The sequence below is a fragment of the Anabrus simplex genome, chromosome 10, assembly GCF_040414725.1.
Source record: "Anabrus simplex isolate iqAnaSimp1 chromosome 10, ASM4041472v1, whole genome shotgun sequence".
Taxonomy (NCBI): Eukaryota; Metazoa; Arthropoda; class Insecta; order Orthoptera; family Tettigoniidae; genus Anabrus; species Anabrus simplex.
Window position 1 is genome coordinate 29928578 of NC_090274.1, and position 18772 is coordinate 29947349.

At 42.7% G+C, this 18772-nt stretch overlaps 1 protein-coding gene across 1 annotated transcript in view; it reads right to left on the reverse strand.

Annotated features, from left to right (window-relative positions):
• The window catches only part of LOC136882467 (serine/threonine-protein kinase 32B), a 502648-nt gene that overhangs the window by 92201 nt on the left and 391675 nt on the right, over nt 1-18772 (reverse strand). Inside the window, exon 3 of the mRNA XM_067155127.2 lies at nt 1673-1838. Coding sequence (XP_067011228.2) covers nt 1673-1838 — 166 coding nt within the window. The remainder of the gene's footprint in view (nt 1-1672; nt 1839-18772) is intronic.

The window sequence follows — 18772 nt, forward strand, 5'->3', positions numbered from 1 at the left end:
GAGGTTAGGGTTCGTCAAGAAGACAGCTGTCAAAAAAGCACGTGACTATGTTTACCAAACAAGAGCACGTGGTCGTGACGACACACAAAATCCATAACCTGGTATAAATAAATAAATAAATAAATAAATAAATAAATAAATAAATAAAGTCACTGACTGGTCAAGATGACTTCTACGCAGCCATACGAACTGCAGATTACAGAATGTCCCGCGATAAGCGTGGGGAAAGCCTTAGGCCGCGTGCACACCGAGCGCGCTTCGCGTAGTGTGTCGCGTGTTGCTCAACGCTAAGCGTCACGCTAAGCATAACCAGTGCTTTGTTCCTAAGCCAGGTGTTCACACCGTCCGCTCTCTGCTGCGCTGAACGCCTATCTTACAGCTAAGCGAAGCGCCAGATAACGCGCAGTGTTGGTTAATTGCTTAGCGTTACCTAGCTTGTTCTGAAGCTATGGAAGAAGAAATTATTCATGTAGTGTTTCAAAGAGAAGAAATATGGAACCCAAGACACAAAAACTATAAAAATGTAACTGTTTTGCAAAATAAATGGACTTACGTATCTACAACAGTTTTGTCGCATTCCTACAGTAAACATATACAGTAATATTACTTCTAGTGTCACACTTTAATGGGCTTAACATTGTGACAGGATGAAATTGCGTACTCCTGTGACCAAAGGCCAGTACGGTAACCATTTAGCCATGTAGCCGGACACTTTGTGACAAAGTGCATAAAATCTATAATTTTGCAAATGGAGAGTGGTATCTGCAGGCCAGGAGTGGGTTTGGAAGTAAATATAATATTTGTCACACATTTAGTTCACTTTTGTTACGAAGATAAATTGTGTATGCTAATTGTAACAGTATTGTAAAGTACTATTTATAATTATTATATAAAGAGCGTGATTTTGCCGGAAATTTAATTTCCACGCGTTTGCTGCACGGTGCTCCTGGACAATTGGGAAAATTGAATTTCTCCCAATACTTCTCTGCTACTTGTCGCCACATTTCAGTAGTAGGGTTTGGAAGGTCAAAGGTAGTTTTTGTCATTCTTAAGTAATCATAAAATTTATCGCGATAAAGTCTTGCATCTCTGTACAAACGATGGAATTCTCCGAAAGTAATTCGTTCTTCATTAAATTCATGAACCCACTTTCGATTCTTCTTTCTAATTTTAAATTTTAGGTAACTGTTATCCATCAGTAAACTGTTTCTCGTGTACTTGGATAACGGCATTAGTTTGTGACCACCCTAAAACGCCTCGCGCCAAACTAAGCTGAGAGCACGGCGTAGAGTCTTCGGTGTGAACAGCAAGCACGCCTTGCGCTATGCATAGCATTTCACGCTACACGCGACACACTATGCGAAGCGCGCTCGGTGTGCACGCGGGCTTAGCCGTACTGCTTGGCCTTCGTGACCGTGTACTCTACCTCTCATATCAGATATCAGACAGCTCTTTTGTTCGTCTCGCGAGGGAGTAGGAACACAATCAAAATTATTTGAACTGGGGTCACTTCCAAGAAGCAGAATGCCACCCTTGCGCAAATTTTCGAGGCAACACAATTTTGAAAAAAGGAGTCATGCATTTAAACTGCCATCAAAGCAGGATAAATTCTTATGTTCAGTTGAAGGTTGGAAGTGTTCTAGTACCTGAGGAAACTTAGGGTGCTACATACCTTGGAATGAGAACCAGAGATTGACGAGGAACGGGTGTTCGAGTGCCGTAAGTATCTCCACCTCCCGGAGAACGTTCCTCAAGGCGTCACGTTGTACACACTGGCTCTTGTTCATGTACTTCATGGCGAAAAGCTTGTTGGAGCCCTTCTTCTGGACGATACACACCTGCAACAAGAAACACACAACGTCATTCACACTTTGAACTAAAAAACAAGTGTGGCGAGAGGACGTGAAACACGAACAAATAAAATCATTAAGATATTTGGAGAGTTTGTTAACATGGAATGGAAGCTGTACAGAAGAAGTAAGAAGAATATCTATGGGGAAAGAAGCTTTCGGAAAGTGAGAGGGTTTTTGACGTCAAAATTGTGTATGTGATTTAACAAAGAGGTTCGCAAGGTGTTTTGTGTGGAGTGTAGTGTCATATGGAGCTGAAACAGGGATAAAAAATCAACATCAACAACATCATCAACATCAACATCAACATCAACATCAACATCAACATCAAAATTAAAATTAAAATTAAAATTAAAATTAAAATTAAAATTAAAATTAAAATTAAAATAAAAATTAAAATAAAAATAAAAATAAATAAATTGGAAAATTTCGAAATGCCACCTGTATGCTTAAGTCTTTTACGGTTTCACTAAGAGATGGCGCCAGTGAACAGTACGCAGCGTATGAATTTGACACATAGGTCACTTTGTTCGCCTGATATTAACCTACCAACACACACAAGTTGAGTCCGCCAAACACTAGCGACTGTGTTGTATCGTTCAGGGATCATGTGCTTGAGAAAAGGAACACTTGCGGCACGCTTTTCTTTTCATATTTAAGCAAAAGGAAAAGGCTGTGGAAAGTCATCGTTTGCTGGTAGAAACATGTGGTGAACACGCTCCATCGATTAGAACATGTGGTGCTTCGGCAGGAAGACCAAGCTTTGTGTCTGGCGGGTCCAGAGCGGTATTGCATGTTATGAACTCTCGAAGGCCGGCGAAACCGTTAATGCACAAAGTCATCGCTAACAAATGTTTAATTTAAGTCACGCATTGATCGAAAGTCGACCAGAATGGGTCAAAAGACATGGCAAAGTGATTTTGTTACACGACAATGGGCCGTCTCACACAGCAAAACCAGTGAAAGACATCTTGAAATCGCTTGGATGGGACATCCTTCCGCACCCGCCGTACTCTCCCGACCTGGCACCACCTGACTGTCACCTCTTCGAATCAATATGGCACGCGCTCGCAGAGCAGCACTTCAGCAATTTCGGGGAAGTTGGAAAGTGGCTCCATGAATGGTTTGCCGCACAAGACAAGCAGTTTTTCTGGCAGATGGGCGAAGTTTGTAGAAGCTGATGCCCAATATTTTGAATAAACAAAAATGAATTTCCCTTGAAAATTACGCGTTTCCTTTACTACAAAAACCGGCAAAACGTATGCATACATCTAGTAGAGAAGAATGGAAAAAGTGAAGTGGACAGATAAAGTAAGAAATGATGAGGTGCTAAGAAAAGTAGGAGAGAAGAGACACCTGATGGAAACGATGAGGAAGAGGTTGGGTCACATACTACGTAGAAATTGTCTTCAACAGAGGGTGGTGGAAGAAAAGGAAGAGGAAGAAAATAGTTCGGAATGTTAACAGATGTCAAACAAGGGAGAAGCTATGAACAACTGAAACAAGATGCTCAGGATAGAGAATCATTGAGAATGTCCAGTTGATACCTGTCTTAAGACAGATTCACAGAAATATTTCTAATGTCTATACTGCGTGGAAAAAGCTTGGGTTGAATTCCAAAACTCTCCACAATGTTCATATGGAGTAAAGGCAAGTGACGCTGTTAATAGTTATTCGAGCGTCTGATGGGGACGTCAAGCCTTACAGACACTTTGGTGTTTTTCGACGGGAGTAGGCTATATGCCAAGACCCAGTCGTTACCTCGTTATTCAACATAAACTCTCAAGCACATGAGTAGTATAATATACGGGTTCGGCCGCCACCGCCACCTCCGGCTCCCAGTGGCCACCTCCACCTCCACCTCAGCCAGAGGCCTCCCAGTGGCCACCTCCACCTCCACCTCAGCCAGAGGCCTCCCAGTGGCCACCTCCACCTCCACCTCAGCCAGAGGCCTCCCAGATACCTCCTCCACCTCCCGCGGGAAATTTGAATTTGTAAACAAAGCCACGTGCTTTTTTGACAGACAACAACGCATCGCTGACCTCAGTACTGCCATCTTGACGGACCTAAACCTCAGTAGTGCCAACTTAACCTCACTAGCATGAGGTAAACAAAGCCACGTGTTTTTGACAGCCACGTGCTTTTTTGACAGCTGTCATCCGCCATCTTTAAACCACAGAGCACTGTGCTGCCCTCTTTATCGTAGTAGATGTAAAATTCATCACCTGTCATCGGCAGTGCTGCCATCTTGACGAGCCTAAACCTTAGTGCTACCAACTTAACCTCACTAGCGCTTGGTAAACAAAGCCACGTGCTTTTTGACAGCCACATGCTTTTTTGACAGCTGTCATCCGCCATCTTTGAGCACTGTGCTGCCCTCTTGCGTCACCTGTCATCGGCAGTGCTGTCATCTTGGCGGGCCTAAACCTTAGTGCTACCAACTTAACCTAACTAGCGCGTGTTAAACAAAGCCACGTGCTGTTTTGACAGCTGTCATCCGCCATCTTTAAACCACAAAGCACTGTGCTGCCCTCTTTCGTCACCTGTCATCGGCAGTGCTGCCATCTTGACGGGTCTAAACCTTAGTGCTACCAACTTAACCTAACTAGCGTGAGGTAAACAAAGCCACGTGTTTTTTTTGACAGCTGTCATCCACCATCTTTAATCTATAGAGCACAGTGCTGCCCTCTTTAGCTACTTACCTTTGAAATGTGGTGGCGGATAATTTGAAAAATGCTTTTCGACAAGCAGCCATCTTTAATCCAGAGAGAACAGTGCTGCCCTCTATGTGGTGGCGGCAAATTGAAAAATTCCACGTGCTCTTGTTTGAAAACAAACTCACGTGCTTTTTTGACAGCTGTCATCTGCCATCTTTAATCTATAGAGCACAGTGCTGCCCTCTTTAGTTTGAAACGTGGTGGCGGTAAATTCTACGTGCTCTTGTTTGGAAACAAAGCCATGTGCTTTTTGACAGCTGTCATCCGCCATCTTTAATCAACAGAGCACCGTGCTGCTATCATGCGGGCAATTTCATCACCTATCACCCGCCATCTTTAATCTACAGAACACCGTGCTGCCCTCTTTATGGCTACTATCTTAAGCATGTAGTAGCGGGCAATTTGAAAAGTTCTGTTAGCTATCATCCACCATCTTTAATCAAGAGAGCACCGTGCTGCCATCTTTAGTTGAAATGTGGTGGCGGCAAATTCCACGTGCTCTTGTTTGGAAACAAAGCCATGTGCTTTTTTGACAGCTGTCATCCGCCATCTTTAATCAACAGAGCACCGTGCTGCTATCATGCGGGCAATTTCATCACCTATCACCCGCCATCTTTAATCTACAGAACACCGTGCTGCCCTCTTTATGGCTACTACCTTAAGCATGTAGTAGCGGGCAATTTGAAAAGTTCTGTTAGCTATCATCTACCATCTTTAATCAAGAGAGCACCGTGCTGCCATCTTTAGCTAGATACCTTTGAAATGTGGTGGTGGCAAATTGAAAAATTCCACGTGCTCTTGTTTGGAAACAAACTCACGTGCTTTTTTGTCAGCTACCATCCGCCATCTTTAATCAACAGAGCATAGTGCTGCCCTCTTTAGTTTGAAATGTGGTGGCGGCAAATTCCACATGCTCTTGTTTGGTAAACATAGCTACGTGCTTTTTTGACAGCTATCATCCGCCATCTTTGAGCACCGTGCTGCCCTCTTTATCGCAGTAGATGTAAATTCGTCACCTGTCATACGCAGTGCTGCTATCTTTAGCTAGATACCTTTGAAATGTGGTGGTGGATAATTTAAAAAGAAAAATTCTACAGCAGTCCTCTCTCAACGCTAATTGCATAAGATGGCGGCTATACATGACTCCTTAAGGGTGCTTACGCAAGATGGCTGCTATACACAGGTTCTTATGAGACGCCCTTGGGATGCTTGCGCAAGATGGCAGTTATACATGGCTCCTTATGAGATACCCTAGGGATGCTTGCGCAAGATAGCTGCTGATCTTATGAGGCGGCTTAAGGGTCCTTGCACAAGATGGCTAGAGACGCCCTAAGGATACTTGCGCAAGATGGCGGACACAAGATGGCGGCTATACACGTCTCCTTATGAGACGCCTTAAGGGTGCTTGCGCTAGATGGCTGCTGCTCTTAGCTTAGAGAATAACGTGTCGTGCTAGTTCGATTCATTAAATTTAGGGCTTAAATGCAAAATGTTAAATATCTCGAAAGCAGTGCATCGTAGAGCAAAACGGACAAAAAATGTTCTGCCCAATACCTCGGTTCGCAGTACGAGGATCAAGTAAAACATAGTCTAATGATGAGATCAACGGTTCGGTTCCTACTTAGGCCCTTTGGCATTCACTCTGTTTTAGCTTGTATTGAAGTAAGTCTTCGTAACATGATCAGGTCTAGCTATGGTAGAGAGTATAACGTGCCGTGCAGGTTCGATTCATTAAATTTGGGGCTTAAATGCAAAATGTTAAATATCTCGAAAACGGATAAAATTTTTCTACCTGATACCTAGGTTTGCAGTATCAGGAACATGAAAAAAACATAGTCTAATGATGAGATCGACGGTTCGATCCTTACTTAGGCCCTTTGGCATTGGCAGCTATCTATTTCTACAAGATGGTGACTATACATAGCTTCTTATGAGACAGCTTAAGAGCGCTTGCACAAGATGGCTGCTGCTCTTATGAGACGCCCTAGGGGTGCTTGCGGGAGGTAGCAGCGACAAGACGGTGACTATACACAGCTGCTTATGATACGGCCTAGAGGTGCTCACACAAGATGGTGGCTGCTCTGATGAAGAAAGTTAGCTTTGCATCGTGCAGGTATCTTTACAGCACTAAACCTCATACCTTTGAAATGTGGTGGCAGGTAATTTGAAAAATTCGACGTGCTTTTTCTTCACAGCAGCTATCTTTAAACAATAGCGGCTATACATAAGCTGTTAAGGCCTCCTCTTATGTCAAGGTATAGCTCTATCGAACAAGTTTAAACCTGCATCGGGATAGCTAGAGTAAGCATGTGCTGCAGTGATGACGTCATTATGCATGTTTAGACTTGCAAATCACTAAAGAAACATAACAAGACTAGAATCGAACACCGCACTCTATGCCGTTAACTTTATCATGTGATCGGAACATTGATTGAAGTGTTTAGAACACTAAATAAGTGATCAAGACTATAACAGAACACTGTACTCGATACAACATGTGTTTAGAACATGTCAGGGGATACCTTTGTTCTAAGAAGATTAGATTACCGCACATTCCTTGGCTAAAGGGCTAATGGGCTAAAGGGCTAATGGGCTAAAGGGCTAAAGGGCTAATGGGCTAATGGGCTAAAGGGCTAGGGCGCCTCTCCTCTCTTTATCCGGGCTTGAGACCGGCTCTACAACTAGAGGCGGAGTTAACACCCTAAGGAAGGGAGAATGTTGGGAAATAATCTATACGAATATAGCTACTCGATCGACTATATACTACAGATGGATGACTTAGGTGAGGGTAAGCGCTTACTTAATAATACCAACACGACGTAATTCATGCTCTATTTCAAAAATATCTTCTTTGTACTGTGTGTAACCAGCATCATGATAGGCTCTTAGCAGTTGTAAACGTTTTACCAGTACGTTGGGGTCTTTACAGTAGCTTATATCTACATAGGGTAACAGAGGCTTGTTGTGAACTTTGAGTCTATATGCAGACAGTTGATGTGCAGGGACTTGTTTTGATATAATACGTGCTTCAGCAGTAGCGTTTCTAGGTACAAACATAACTTGTTTCGATAGCGATGAAGCGTTGAAATTTCCTTCTTCTTTACCTTGCATCTCTTCTTGAGATGTTTGCACTTCGACAGAACGTGTAGTAGGCTTAGGAAATGAAGTAAAATCATCAAGCTGTAATGGCAATGAATTTTCTTCTTCTTCTACTTTCCCTTTACTACTGTTTTGATCAACATCATTATCCTTATTATCATAATCATGGTCTTGCCTCTCTTTATCTTGAAGTTTGTGCTCAGTAACAGAACTTGCAGCAGGCCTAGACAGCAAGGGAGAATTAAAAATCTCTCGCAGAGGTGTACTTTTTAAACATAAATCAGTGTTCGCTGGAATATGGTTGAGCTCTTTGTATTTTGTTCCCGATGAAGCTACATTACACGCGGCTTCATGACGTTGAGCGTTGTATGCGTTCTTGAACTCTCTTCTACAATGTTTGCATTGAAAAATCGTCCTACATGATATCTCATGACGTCTCCTGTGATAGCTTCGGGAAAATGCTTTTCCACACTCTTCGCAAATATACCTAGAAATAGGTTTTTCCATGACGGACTTTTATCTTCTGCTAACAGATTCTTCTTTAAATCTTCTCGACATTTGTTACTCTCTACTTCGATGATGCGAACAGCTTAGCGATTAATAGTAAACTAACACAAAAGCGTATAACCAAGGTAGCAACAGTAAGGTTTAAGCCCATCAAGATGGCAAGAGTGAGGTTAGCGACGTTCTGCTGTTGGATTTTAAATTCCGCGCTGTAACATGCATAAGGTGGCAGCCTTGAGGTTTACTGCCGTAAAGATGGCAGCAGTGAGGTTAGCGACGCTCTATTGTCCTTCAAAGTGAGGTTAGGGTTCGTCAAGAAGACAGCTGTCAAAAAAGCACGTGGCTATGTTTACCAAACAAGAGCACGTGGTCGTGACGTCACGGTCACTTCATCAATCCTTAGCTCTACGTCGTTAAGAGCAGCACTAGGATTAGCTATGTTTAAAAATCTTAGGAACAGAGCAGCAGTATGAATAGCCATGTTTTAAAGCGTGTAGACATCACCTATCGATTTTACATGCATCGACTCTCGTACTAAACTTCTTCCGCTAGATCGTGCTGCTATCTTAGCATAACCTATACGCATGACCTTAAAGTACAATGAATAGTCATGTTTCAAAGCGTGTACGCATCAACTATCGATTTTGCATGTATCGAATCTCGTACTGAACTTCTTCGGGTAGATTGTGCAGGTATCTTAGCATGAACTTAAAGTACAAAGAATAGCCATGTTTCAAAGCGTGTACACAACACCTATCGATTTCGCATTCATCGAGTCTCGTACTAAACTTCTTGCGCTAGATTGCGCTGCTATCTTAGCATAACCTATACCCATGAACTTAAAGTACAAAGAATAGCCATGTTTCAAAGCGTGTACATATTACTTATCGATTTTGCAAGCATCGACTCTCGTACTAAACTTCTTCCTCTAGATTGTGCTGCTATCTTAGCATAACCTATGTGCATGAACTTAAAGTACAAAGAATAATCATGTTTCAAAGCGTGTACAGATCACCCTGAACTTCTCCCGCTAGATTGTACTCCTATCTTAGCATAGCCTATACGCACGAACTTAAAGCACAAAAATAACGATGTTTAACAGCGTGTACACATCACCTATTGATTTTGCATGCATCGACTATTTTTTACCGCCAGAGTGTACAACGATCGCATATGTGTATTGCTAACGTATGTGTATAAAGTTAAAGCACAAAGAATAGCTATGCTCCAAAGCGTGTACACATCACCTATCAATTTTGCATGCATCGACTATCGTACTAAACTTCTACCGCTAGAGTGTACAACGTTCGCAATTGTGTGCTGCTACCTATGTGCGTGAACTTAAAGCACAAAGAATAGCGTGTACACAACACGAGTCAATTTTGCACGCATTAACTCTTGTACTAAACTTCTGTCACAACAGCGTGCGATCATCGCTTGTGTGTGCTGCAATCTTAACATAACCTATGTGCACGAAGTTAAAGCACAAAAAATACCCAAGTTCAAAGCGTGTACACATCACCTATCGATTTTGCATGCATCGTCTTTCTTACTAAACTTTTCCACTAGAGCGTGCAACAACCTTATAAGTATGCTGCTAACTTAGTATAACTTATACGCATGAACTTAAAGCATAAAGAATAGCGATGTATAAAAATCTTGTGAACATAGCAGCAGCAGTAAGAATAGCAATGTTTTAAAAGCGTGTACGCATTGCCTATCGATTATACATGCATCAACTAGAGTACTAAACTTCTCCCGCTAGAGTGTGCTGCTATCTTAGCATAACCTATGTGCACGGATTTAAAGCATAAAGAATAGTTAAGTTTCAAAGCGTGTACACAACACCTATCGATTTTGCATGCATCAACTATCGTACTAAACACATTCCGCTAGAATGTACAACGTTCGCATGTGTTTGCTCTGCTACTTTAGCATGACCTATGCGAACGAACTTAAAGCACAAAGAATAGCGATCTTTGAAAATCTTGCGAACTTAGTAGCAGTAAGAATAGCAAGGTTTAAAAGCGTGTACGTATCACCTTTTGATAATGCATGCATCTTCTACTAGAGCACGTGACCATCGCTTGTACGTGTGCTGCTATCTTAACATAACCTATGTGCACGAACTTAAAGCATAAAAAATAGTTGTGAGTAAAAATTTTGTGAACATAGCAGAGTGTTTACTACGTAGGTGTAGACATTGAACATTGCATGCTGAAGCAGCTTACTACGTGACCGTGACGTCACGACCACGTGCTCTTGTTTGGTAAACATAGCCACGTGCTTTTTTGACAGCTGTCTTCTTGACGAACCCTAACCTCACTTTGAAGGACAATAGAGCGTCGCTAACCTCACTGCTGCCATCTTTACGGCAGTAAACCTCAAGGCTGCCACCTTATGCATGTTACAGCGCGGAATTTAAAATCCAACAGCAGAACGTCGCTAACCTCACTCTTGCCATCTTGATGGGCTTAAACCTTACTGTTGCTACCTTGGTTATACGCTTTTGTGTTAGTTTACTATTAATCGCTAAGCTGTTCGCATCATCGAAGTAGAGAGTAACAAATGTCGAGTAGATTTAAAGAAGAATCTGTTAGCAGAAGATAAAAGTCCGTCATGGAAAAACCTATTTCTAGGTATATTTGCGAAGAGTGTGGAAAAGCATTTTCCCGAAGCTATCACAGGAGACGTCATGAGATATCATGTAGGACGATTCTTCAATGCAAACATTGTAGAAGAGAGTTCAAGAACGCATACAACGCTCAACGTCATGAAGCCGCGTGTAATGTAGCTTCATCGGGAACAAAATACAAAGAGCTCAAACATATTCCAGCGAACACTGATTTATGTTTAAAAAGTACACCTCTGCGAGAGATTTTTAATTCTCCCTTGCTGTCGAGGCCTGCTGCAAGTTCTGTTACTGAGCACAAACTTCAAGATAAAGAGAGGCAAGATCATGATTATGATAATAAGGATAATGATGTTGATCAAAACAGTAGTAAAGGGAAAGTAGAAGAAGAAGAAAATTCATTGCCATTACAGCTTGATGATTTTACTTCATTTCCTAAGCCTACTACACGTTCTGTCGAAGTGCAAACATCTCAAGAAGAGATGCAAGGTAAAGAAGAAGGAAATTTCAACGCTTCATCGCTATCGAAACAAGTTATGTTTGTACCTAGAAACGCTACTGCTGAAGCACGTATTATATCAAAACAAGTCCCTGCACATCAACTGTCTGCATATAGACTCAAAGTTCACAACAAGCCTCTGTTACCCTATGTAGATATAAGCTACTGTAAAGACCCCAACGTACTGGTAAAACGTTTACAACTGCTAAGAGCCTATCATGATGCTGGTTACACACAGTACAAAGAAGATATTTTTGAAATAGAGCATGAATTACGTCGTGTTGGTATTATTAAGTAAGCGCTTACCCTCATCTAAGTCATCCATCTGTAGTATATAGTCGATCGAGTAGCTATATTCGTATAGATTATTTCCCAACATTCTCCCTTCCTTAGGGTGTTAACTCCGCCTCTAGTTGTAGAGCCGGTCTCAAGCCCGGATAAAGAGAGGAGAGGCGCCCTAGCCCTTTAGCCCATTAGCCCATTAGCCCTTTAGCCCTTTAGCCCATTAGCCCTTTAGCCAAGGAATGTGCGGTAATCTAATCTTCTTAGAACAAAGGTATCCCCTGACATGTTCTAAACACATGTTGTATCGAGTACAGTGTTCTATTATAGTCTTGATCGCTTATTTAGTGTTCTAAACACTTCAATCAATGTTCCGATCACATGATAAAGTTAACGGCATAGAGTGCGGTGTTCGATTCTAGTCTTGTTATGTTTCTTTAGTGATTTGCAAGTCTAAACATGCATAATGACGTCATCACTGCAGCACATGCTTACTCTAGCTATCCCGATGCAGGTTTAAACTTGTTCGATAGAGCTATACCTTGACATAAGAGGAGGCCTTAACAGCTTATGTATAGCCGCTATTGTTTAAAGATAGCTGCTGTGAAGAAAAAGCACGTCGAATTTTTCAAATTACCTGCCACCACATTTCAAAGGTATGAGGTTTAGTGCTGTAAAGATACCTGCACGATGCAAAGCTAACTTTCTTCATCAGAGCAGCCACCATCTTGTGTGAGCACCTCTAGGCCGTATCATAAGCAGCTGTGTATAGTCACCGTCTTGTCGCTGCTACCTCCCGCAAGCACCCCCAGGGCGTCTCATAAGAGCAGCAGCCATCTTGTGCAAGCGCTCTTAAGCTGTCTCATAAGAAGCTATGTATAGTCACCATCTTGTAGAAATAGATAGCTGCCAATGCCAAAGGGCCTAAGTAAGGATCGAACCGTCGATCTCATCATTAGACTATGTTTTTTTCATGTTCCTGATACTGCAAACCTAGGTATCAGGTAGAAAAATTTTATCCGTTTTCGAGATATTTAACATTTTGCATTTAAGCCCCAAATTTAATGAATCGAACCTGCACGGCACGTTATACTCTCTACCATAGCTAGACCTGATCATGTTACGAAGACTTACTTCAATACAAGCTAAAACAGAGTGAATGCCAAAGGGCCTAAGTAGGAACCGAACCGTTGATCTCATCATTAGACTATGTTTTACTTGATCCTCGTACTGCGAACCGAGGTATTGGGCAGAACATTTTTTGTCCGTTTTGCTCTACGATGCACTGCTTTCGAGATATTTAACATTTTGCATTTAAGCCCTAAATTTAATGAATCGAACTAGCACGACACGTTAGTCTCTAAGCTAAGAGCAGCAGCCATCTTGCGCAAGCACCCTTAAGGCGTCTCATAAGGAGACGTGTATAGCCGCCATCTTGTGTCCGCCATCTTGCGCAAGTATCCTTAGGGGGTCTCTAGCCATCTTGTGCAAGGACCCTTAAGCCGCCTCATAAGATCAGCCGCTATCTTGCGCAAGCATCCCTAGGGTATCTCATAAGGAGCCATGTATAACTGCCATCTTGCGCAAGCATCCCAAGGGCGTCTCATAAGAACCTGTGTATAGCAGCCATCTTGCGTAAGCACCCTTAAGGAGTCATGTATAGCCGCCATCTTATGCAATTAGCGTTGAGAGAGGACTGCTGTAGAATTTTTCTTTTTAAATTATCCACCACCACATTTCAAAGGTATCTAGCTAAAGATAGCAGCACTGCGTATGACAGGTGACGAATTTACATCTACTGCGATAAAGAGGGCAGCACGGTGCTCAAAGATGGCGGATGATAGCTGTCAAAAAAGCACGTAGCTATGTTTACCAAACAAGAGCATGTGGAATTTGCCGCCACCACATTTCAAACTAAAGAGGGCAGCACTATGCTCTGTTGATTAAAGATGGCGGATGGTAGCTGACAAAAAAGCACGTGAGTTTGTTTCCAAACAAGAGCACGTGGAATTTTTCAATTTGCCACCACCACATTTCAAAGGTATCTAGCTAAAGATGGCAGCACGGTGCTCTCTTGATTAAAGATGGTAGATGATAGCTAACAGAACTTTTCAAATTGCCCGCTACTACATGCTTAAGGTAGTAGCCATAAAGAGGGCAGCACGGTGTTCTGTAGATTAAAGATGGCGGGTGATAGGTGATGAAATTGCCCACATGATAGCAGCACGGTGCTCTGTTGATTAAAGATGGCGGATGACAGCTGTCAAAAAAGCACATGGCTTTGTTTCCAAACAAGAGCACGTGGAATTTGCCGCCACCACATTTCAACTAAAGATGGCAGCACGGTGCTCTCTTGATTAAAGATGGTGGATGATAGCTAACAGAACTTTTCAAATTGCCCGCTACTACATGCTTAAGATAGTAGCCATAAAGAGGGCAGCACGGTGTTCTGTAGATTAAAGATGGCGTGTGATAGGTGATGAAATTGCCCGCATGATAGCAGCACGGTGCTCTGTTGATTAAAGATGGCGGATGACAGCTGTCAAAAAGCACATGGCTTTGTTTCCAAACAAGAGCACGTAGAATTTACCGCCACCACGTTTCAAACTAAAGAGGGCAGCACTGTGCTCTATAGATTAAAGATGGCAGATGACAGCTGTCAAAAAAGCACGTGAGTTTGTTTTCAAACAAGAGCACGTGGAATTTTTCAATTTGCCGCCACCACATAGAGGGCAGCACTGTTCTCTCTGGATTAAAGATGGCTGCTTGTCGAAAAGCATTTTTCAAATTATCCGCCACCACATTTCAAAGGTAAGTAGCTAAAGAGGGCAGCACTGTGCTCTATAGATTAAAGATGGTGGATGACAGCTGTCAAAAAAAAACACGTGGCTTTGTTTACCTCACGCTAGTTAGGTTAAGTTGGTAGCACTAAGGTTTAGACCCGTCAAGATGGCAGCACTGCCGATGACAGGTGACGAAAGAGGGCAGCACAGTGCTTTGTGGTTTAAAGATGGCGGATGACAGCTGTCAAAACAGCACGTGGCTTTGTTTAACACGCGCTAGTTAGGTTAAGTTGGTAGCACTAAGGTTTAGGCCCGCCAAGATGACAGCACTGCCGATGACAGGTGACGCAAGAGGGCAGCACAGTGCTCAAAGATGGCGGATGACAGCTGTCAAAAAAGCATGTGGCTGTCAAAAAGCACGTGGCTTTGTTTACCAAGCGCTAGTGAGGTTAAGTTGGTAGCACTAAGGTTTAGGCTCGTCAAGATGGCAGCACTGCCGATGACAGGTGATGAATTTTACATCTACTACGATAAAGAGGGCAGCACAGTGCTCTGTGGTTTAAAGATGGCGGATGACAGCTGTCAAAAAAGCACGTGGCTGTCAAAAAGCACGTGGCTTTGTTTACCTCATGCTAGTGAGGTTAAGTTGGCACTACTGAGGTTTAGGTCCGTCAAGATGGCAGTACTGAGGTTAGCGATGCGTTGTTGTCTGTCAAAAAAGCACGTGGCTTTGTTTACAAATTCAAATTTCCCGCGGGAGGTGGAGGAGGTATCTGGGAGGCCTCTGGCTGAGGTGGAGGTGGAGGTGGCCACTGGGAGGCCTCTGGCTGAGGTGGAGGTGGAGGTGGCCACTGGGAGGCCTCTGGCTGAGGTGGAGGTGGAGGTGGCCACTGGGAGCCGGAGGTGGCGGTGGCGGCCGAACCCGTATATTATACTACTCACATGTGCAGGTCTCCCGCGGGAGTCGAGTAGAAAGACCTGCACCAGGTAGACAAACAAGTTATCGAAAACTACTGGCACTAAAAGCCATATGCTAAATTAATTAATTAAATAAACGACATTAAGGGGTGCGACGAAAGTTATACCCACTGCATTTTACGTTTTTCACATTCGTTCACCCCTCTAAAAACTCACTGGAGGATTGTCACTATGCAGAGTGTCCCAGAAGGAATGATCAATATTCAGGGATATGGCAGGAACTATCATTTGAAGCAAAACACTTCATATGGACATATCCTCTATTCCGGATGGTTTTCGAGATAGAATATATTAATGTACATTTGTTTTTGGGCTAGTGACGCGCACATATGTGTCTTTCACACCCAACCTCTTTGACGTTTTGAAATGGGTAAGGTAGGCGGGCCAAATTTCGACCCCATAGCAGATTTGTACTTGTACAAATTCAGGAATATTGTGGACAAGGTTAGAAATTGGTGTAGGCTACAGTATATATTACTGAATACATTCTCCACTTACGATAAAGTTATATTGGAATTGTTATAACGTAAGGTAGTCAATATTTGACGTAAACATAAACACTACAAAAACTAAAATACCAAAAACTGTGTTCGTAATTTCGTCCCCCACCAAATTTATGAAAAGTACGATTAATTTTAATATTTCGTTCCTTTCTAACCTTACCAATAATGAATTACTTGAAGGCCATTTAGGAGAAATGTTAAAAAAAGCTTTACTTAAACGTTTGGAACCCATTATCTTGTCCCCCACTGCCTTAATAGCCTTTTTCATAGCCTCCTTATCCCACTGCTAGCGTTCTCCACCTGAAATTAAAAATAAACCTCGTAAATAACAAATAAAATAAAGGGGGACGAAATTAGGAACATTCCCTGATTTATTATCATGGCCGCTACAGTAACGCACGCCAGGAATGACACCACTCGACTGGAATGCAGTCCAGTATTTCATAAACATATCAGTGCTCATTGTGGGGAAAAGAGACTCTTAATTTGAATTCTGCACTAACTTAGCTGAGCATGAAAACTGAATCCTCCTTGTACACGGAAACTAAATGTGGTGCACACAACCAACTCTCACAAAAAGACGACCGGATGAGGCTACGCGTGTGTCAACAGTAGGTGCCAACCGTGTAAACTGGAAATCCTTAGGGGACAAAATCAGGTGCTGGGACGGAATTTGGCCCTCCTACCTTACAAGTCTTCCGCGTGTACTGTTCGCCATACATGTGTTCCTTGGACATTGGTACGTGCAGTAAGTCGCCGTGTGCTCGTAGTAGGACTACACTACACCATTTCAACAATGTGTTGCTGTTCCTGCATAGGTTGTTGAATTACACGTTCAGAAGGAAAATGGGAACTTGGAAGAATACCTGTTTCACGCAATGTGCTGAAAACTCTAGTAAACACTCTACGATCAGAAATTCGAAGTATCGGAATACGCGGAGGGTATTCCCCGACAGCGGCAGAGGCAGTACCACCACAGAAGCTGTAAACATACATCATATTCTTCATTAGTGAAGATGTGTGGCATTTTTTCCAGCGCGTGTACAGACGTCCACATTAATGGTGTCCCGACATAAACAATCAACACTGCCCCACTCCAGTACTGAAAAGAAGGGGAGAGAGTGAAGGGGTAGTGTTGAAGGCCAATCCAGTACAACACATGGGGGAAGGGAATGAAGGGGTAGTGTCGAAGGCACAATGACTCACCTTCTCGCTTAACGCATTGCTGCATGGACTGCATGCAGACAGCCCGCTACAAGACTTCGTTGTGATCGAAATGGGCACAGTGGCGGATGTATTGAAGTACAGCATTAGGTTACCTACTCGTCCGGCCCCGCGGTGTACGGGGCAACGCGTCCGGCCGCCCCGGGTTCGATTCCCGGCCGGGTCAGGGGGTTTTAATTGTAAATGATTATATTCCTGGCTTGGGGACTGGGTGTTTGTGTCGTCCTTAACGTTTCTCACATTCAGCACTCAACACTTCCGCAATTCCAATTACATGCAGGTTCATATATTGTGCAAGTAGGGGCAAAAAAACTATAGGTCGACGCCCCGAACAAATAGCATTTTAACATAAACAATTAAAAAAGTAACCTACTCTGATAATTGCAGTATTAAGAGGTAAAGGAGGTTTTTAACCGAAAATTATTTTATACTAGTTAGGAATATTTTGTAGCTGAGTTATATCGGGTATACCAATCCTCCTTCACCTCGTTCTTGCCATATTTCTATCCATCTCCAAACTGTCTTAAGACTGCATGGTATTGCTCGTGCTATTGCTTGGGGAACCACGTGAGCCTCCCACATGCCAATAATACGTCCTCGATTCACCTGTGATAGGATAGGAGCCATCTTATTACAATGTTACAGTATAACGCCGGAATACGCACATTGTGTATTCAGCACTACCTGTTCACTCCCTTCCCCTCCTTTTCAGTACTGGAGTGGGGCAGTGTTGATTGTTTATGTCGGGACACCATTAATGTGCGTGCGTGTTCAAACACAGTTAACAGTCCCTCGCACTACTGCACTTACAACACACCGTGGACAACTACGCGTTTGACGGACTAGTTCAATGGCAGAAAGACATCCCGAAGGAGGAGGATGAAAGGAAAGAGGTAGGTTGGGCTAGAATAAGAGGTTGGGTGGGTAGGACACATACGTGCGCGCCACTACCCTAAAACAATTGTACACTAAATTTGTTCCATGGCCATCCATCTGTACTTCACATCACAGCCTGCACGGTTGCTAGGTAATATAATTTCATACATGTTGTATTGCTCATTTCTTGACGAAGTTTTCAGATGACCCCCTTGCATTACGATACCCGTATATATATGTCAAATTCAAAATACGGTGAGTACTTGCAGCATGCTTTATTTTAATGTTGAAAAGAATTCTTGGCGGACAAAGTTGGGGTCGCCATAGCACGAAAAACGTAAAATTAAGCAATTTCCTCAATTGTGCCGAACGTTGAAGGGCTATAGGGCCCTGAAAGGTTTAAAATTGTTAGTGTTTAATAGCTCTATCAAAGTAAGAAACAAATTTCAAAAAACACTTCCAGCCTAAAGGCACTTGTTTCGTTACCCGTTTTCTTTTTTAATAATGTTCTTTGTTTAACGCCCCACTAACTACTTTCATGGCTTTCAGGGACGCCGAGGTGCCGGAATTTAGTCTCTCAGGAGTTCCTTTACGTGCCAGTAAATCTACCGACACGAGGCTGACGTATTTGGGCACCTTCAAATACCGAACTGAGCCAGGATCCAACCTGCCAAGCTGGGGTCAGAAGGCCAGCGCCTCTGAGCCACTCAGCCCGGCTAATTTGTTAATAATAATAATAATAATAATAATAATAATAATAATAATAATAATAATCAACGTCACAGAAATGAAATGATTTTTCAATTGAATTATTTTTGCTGCTGT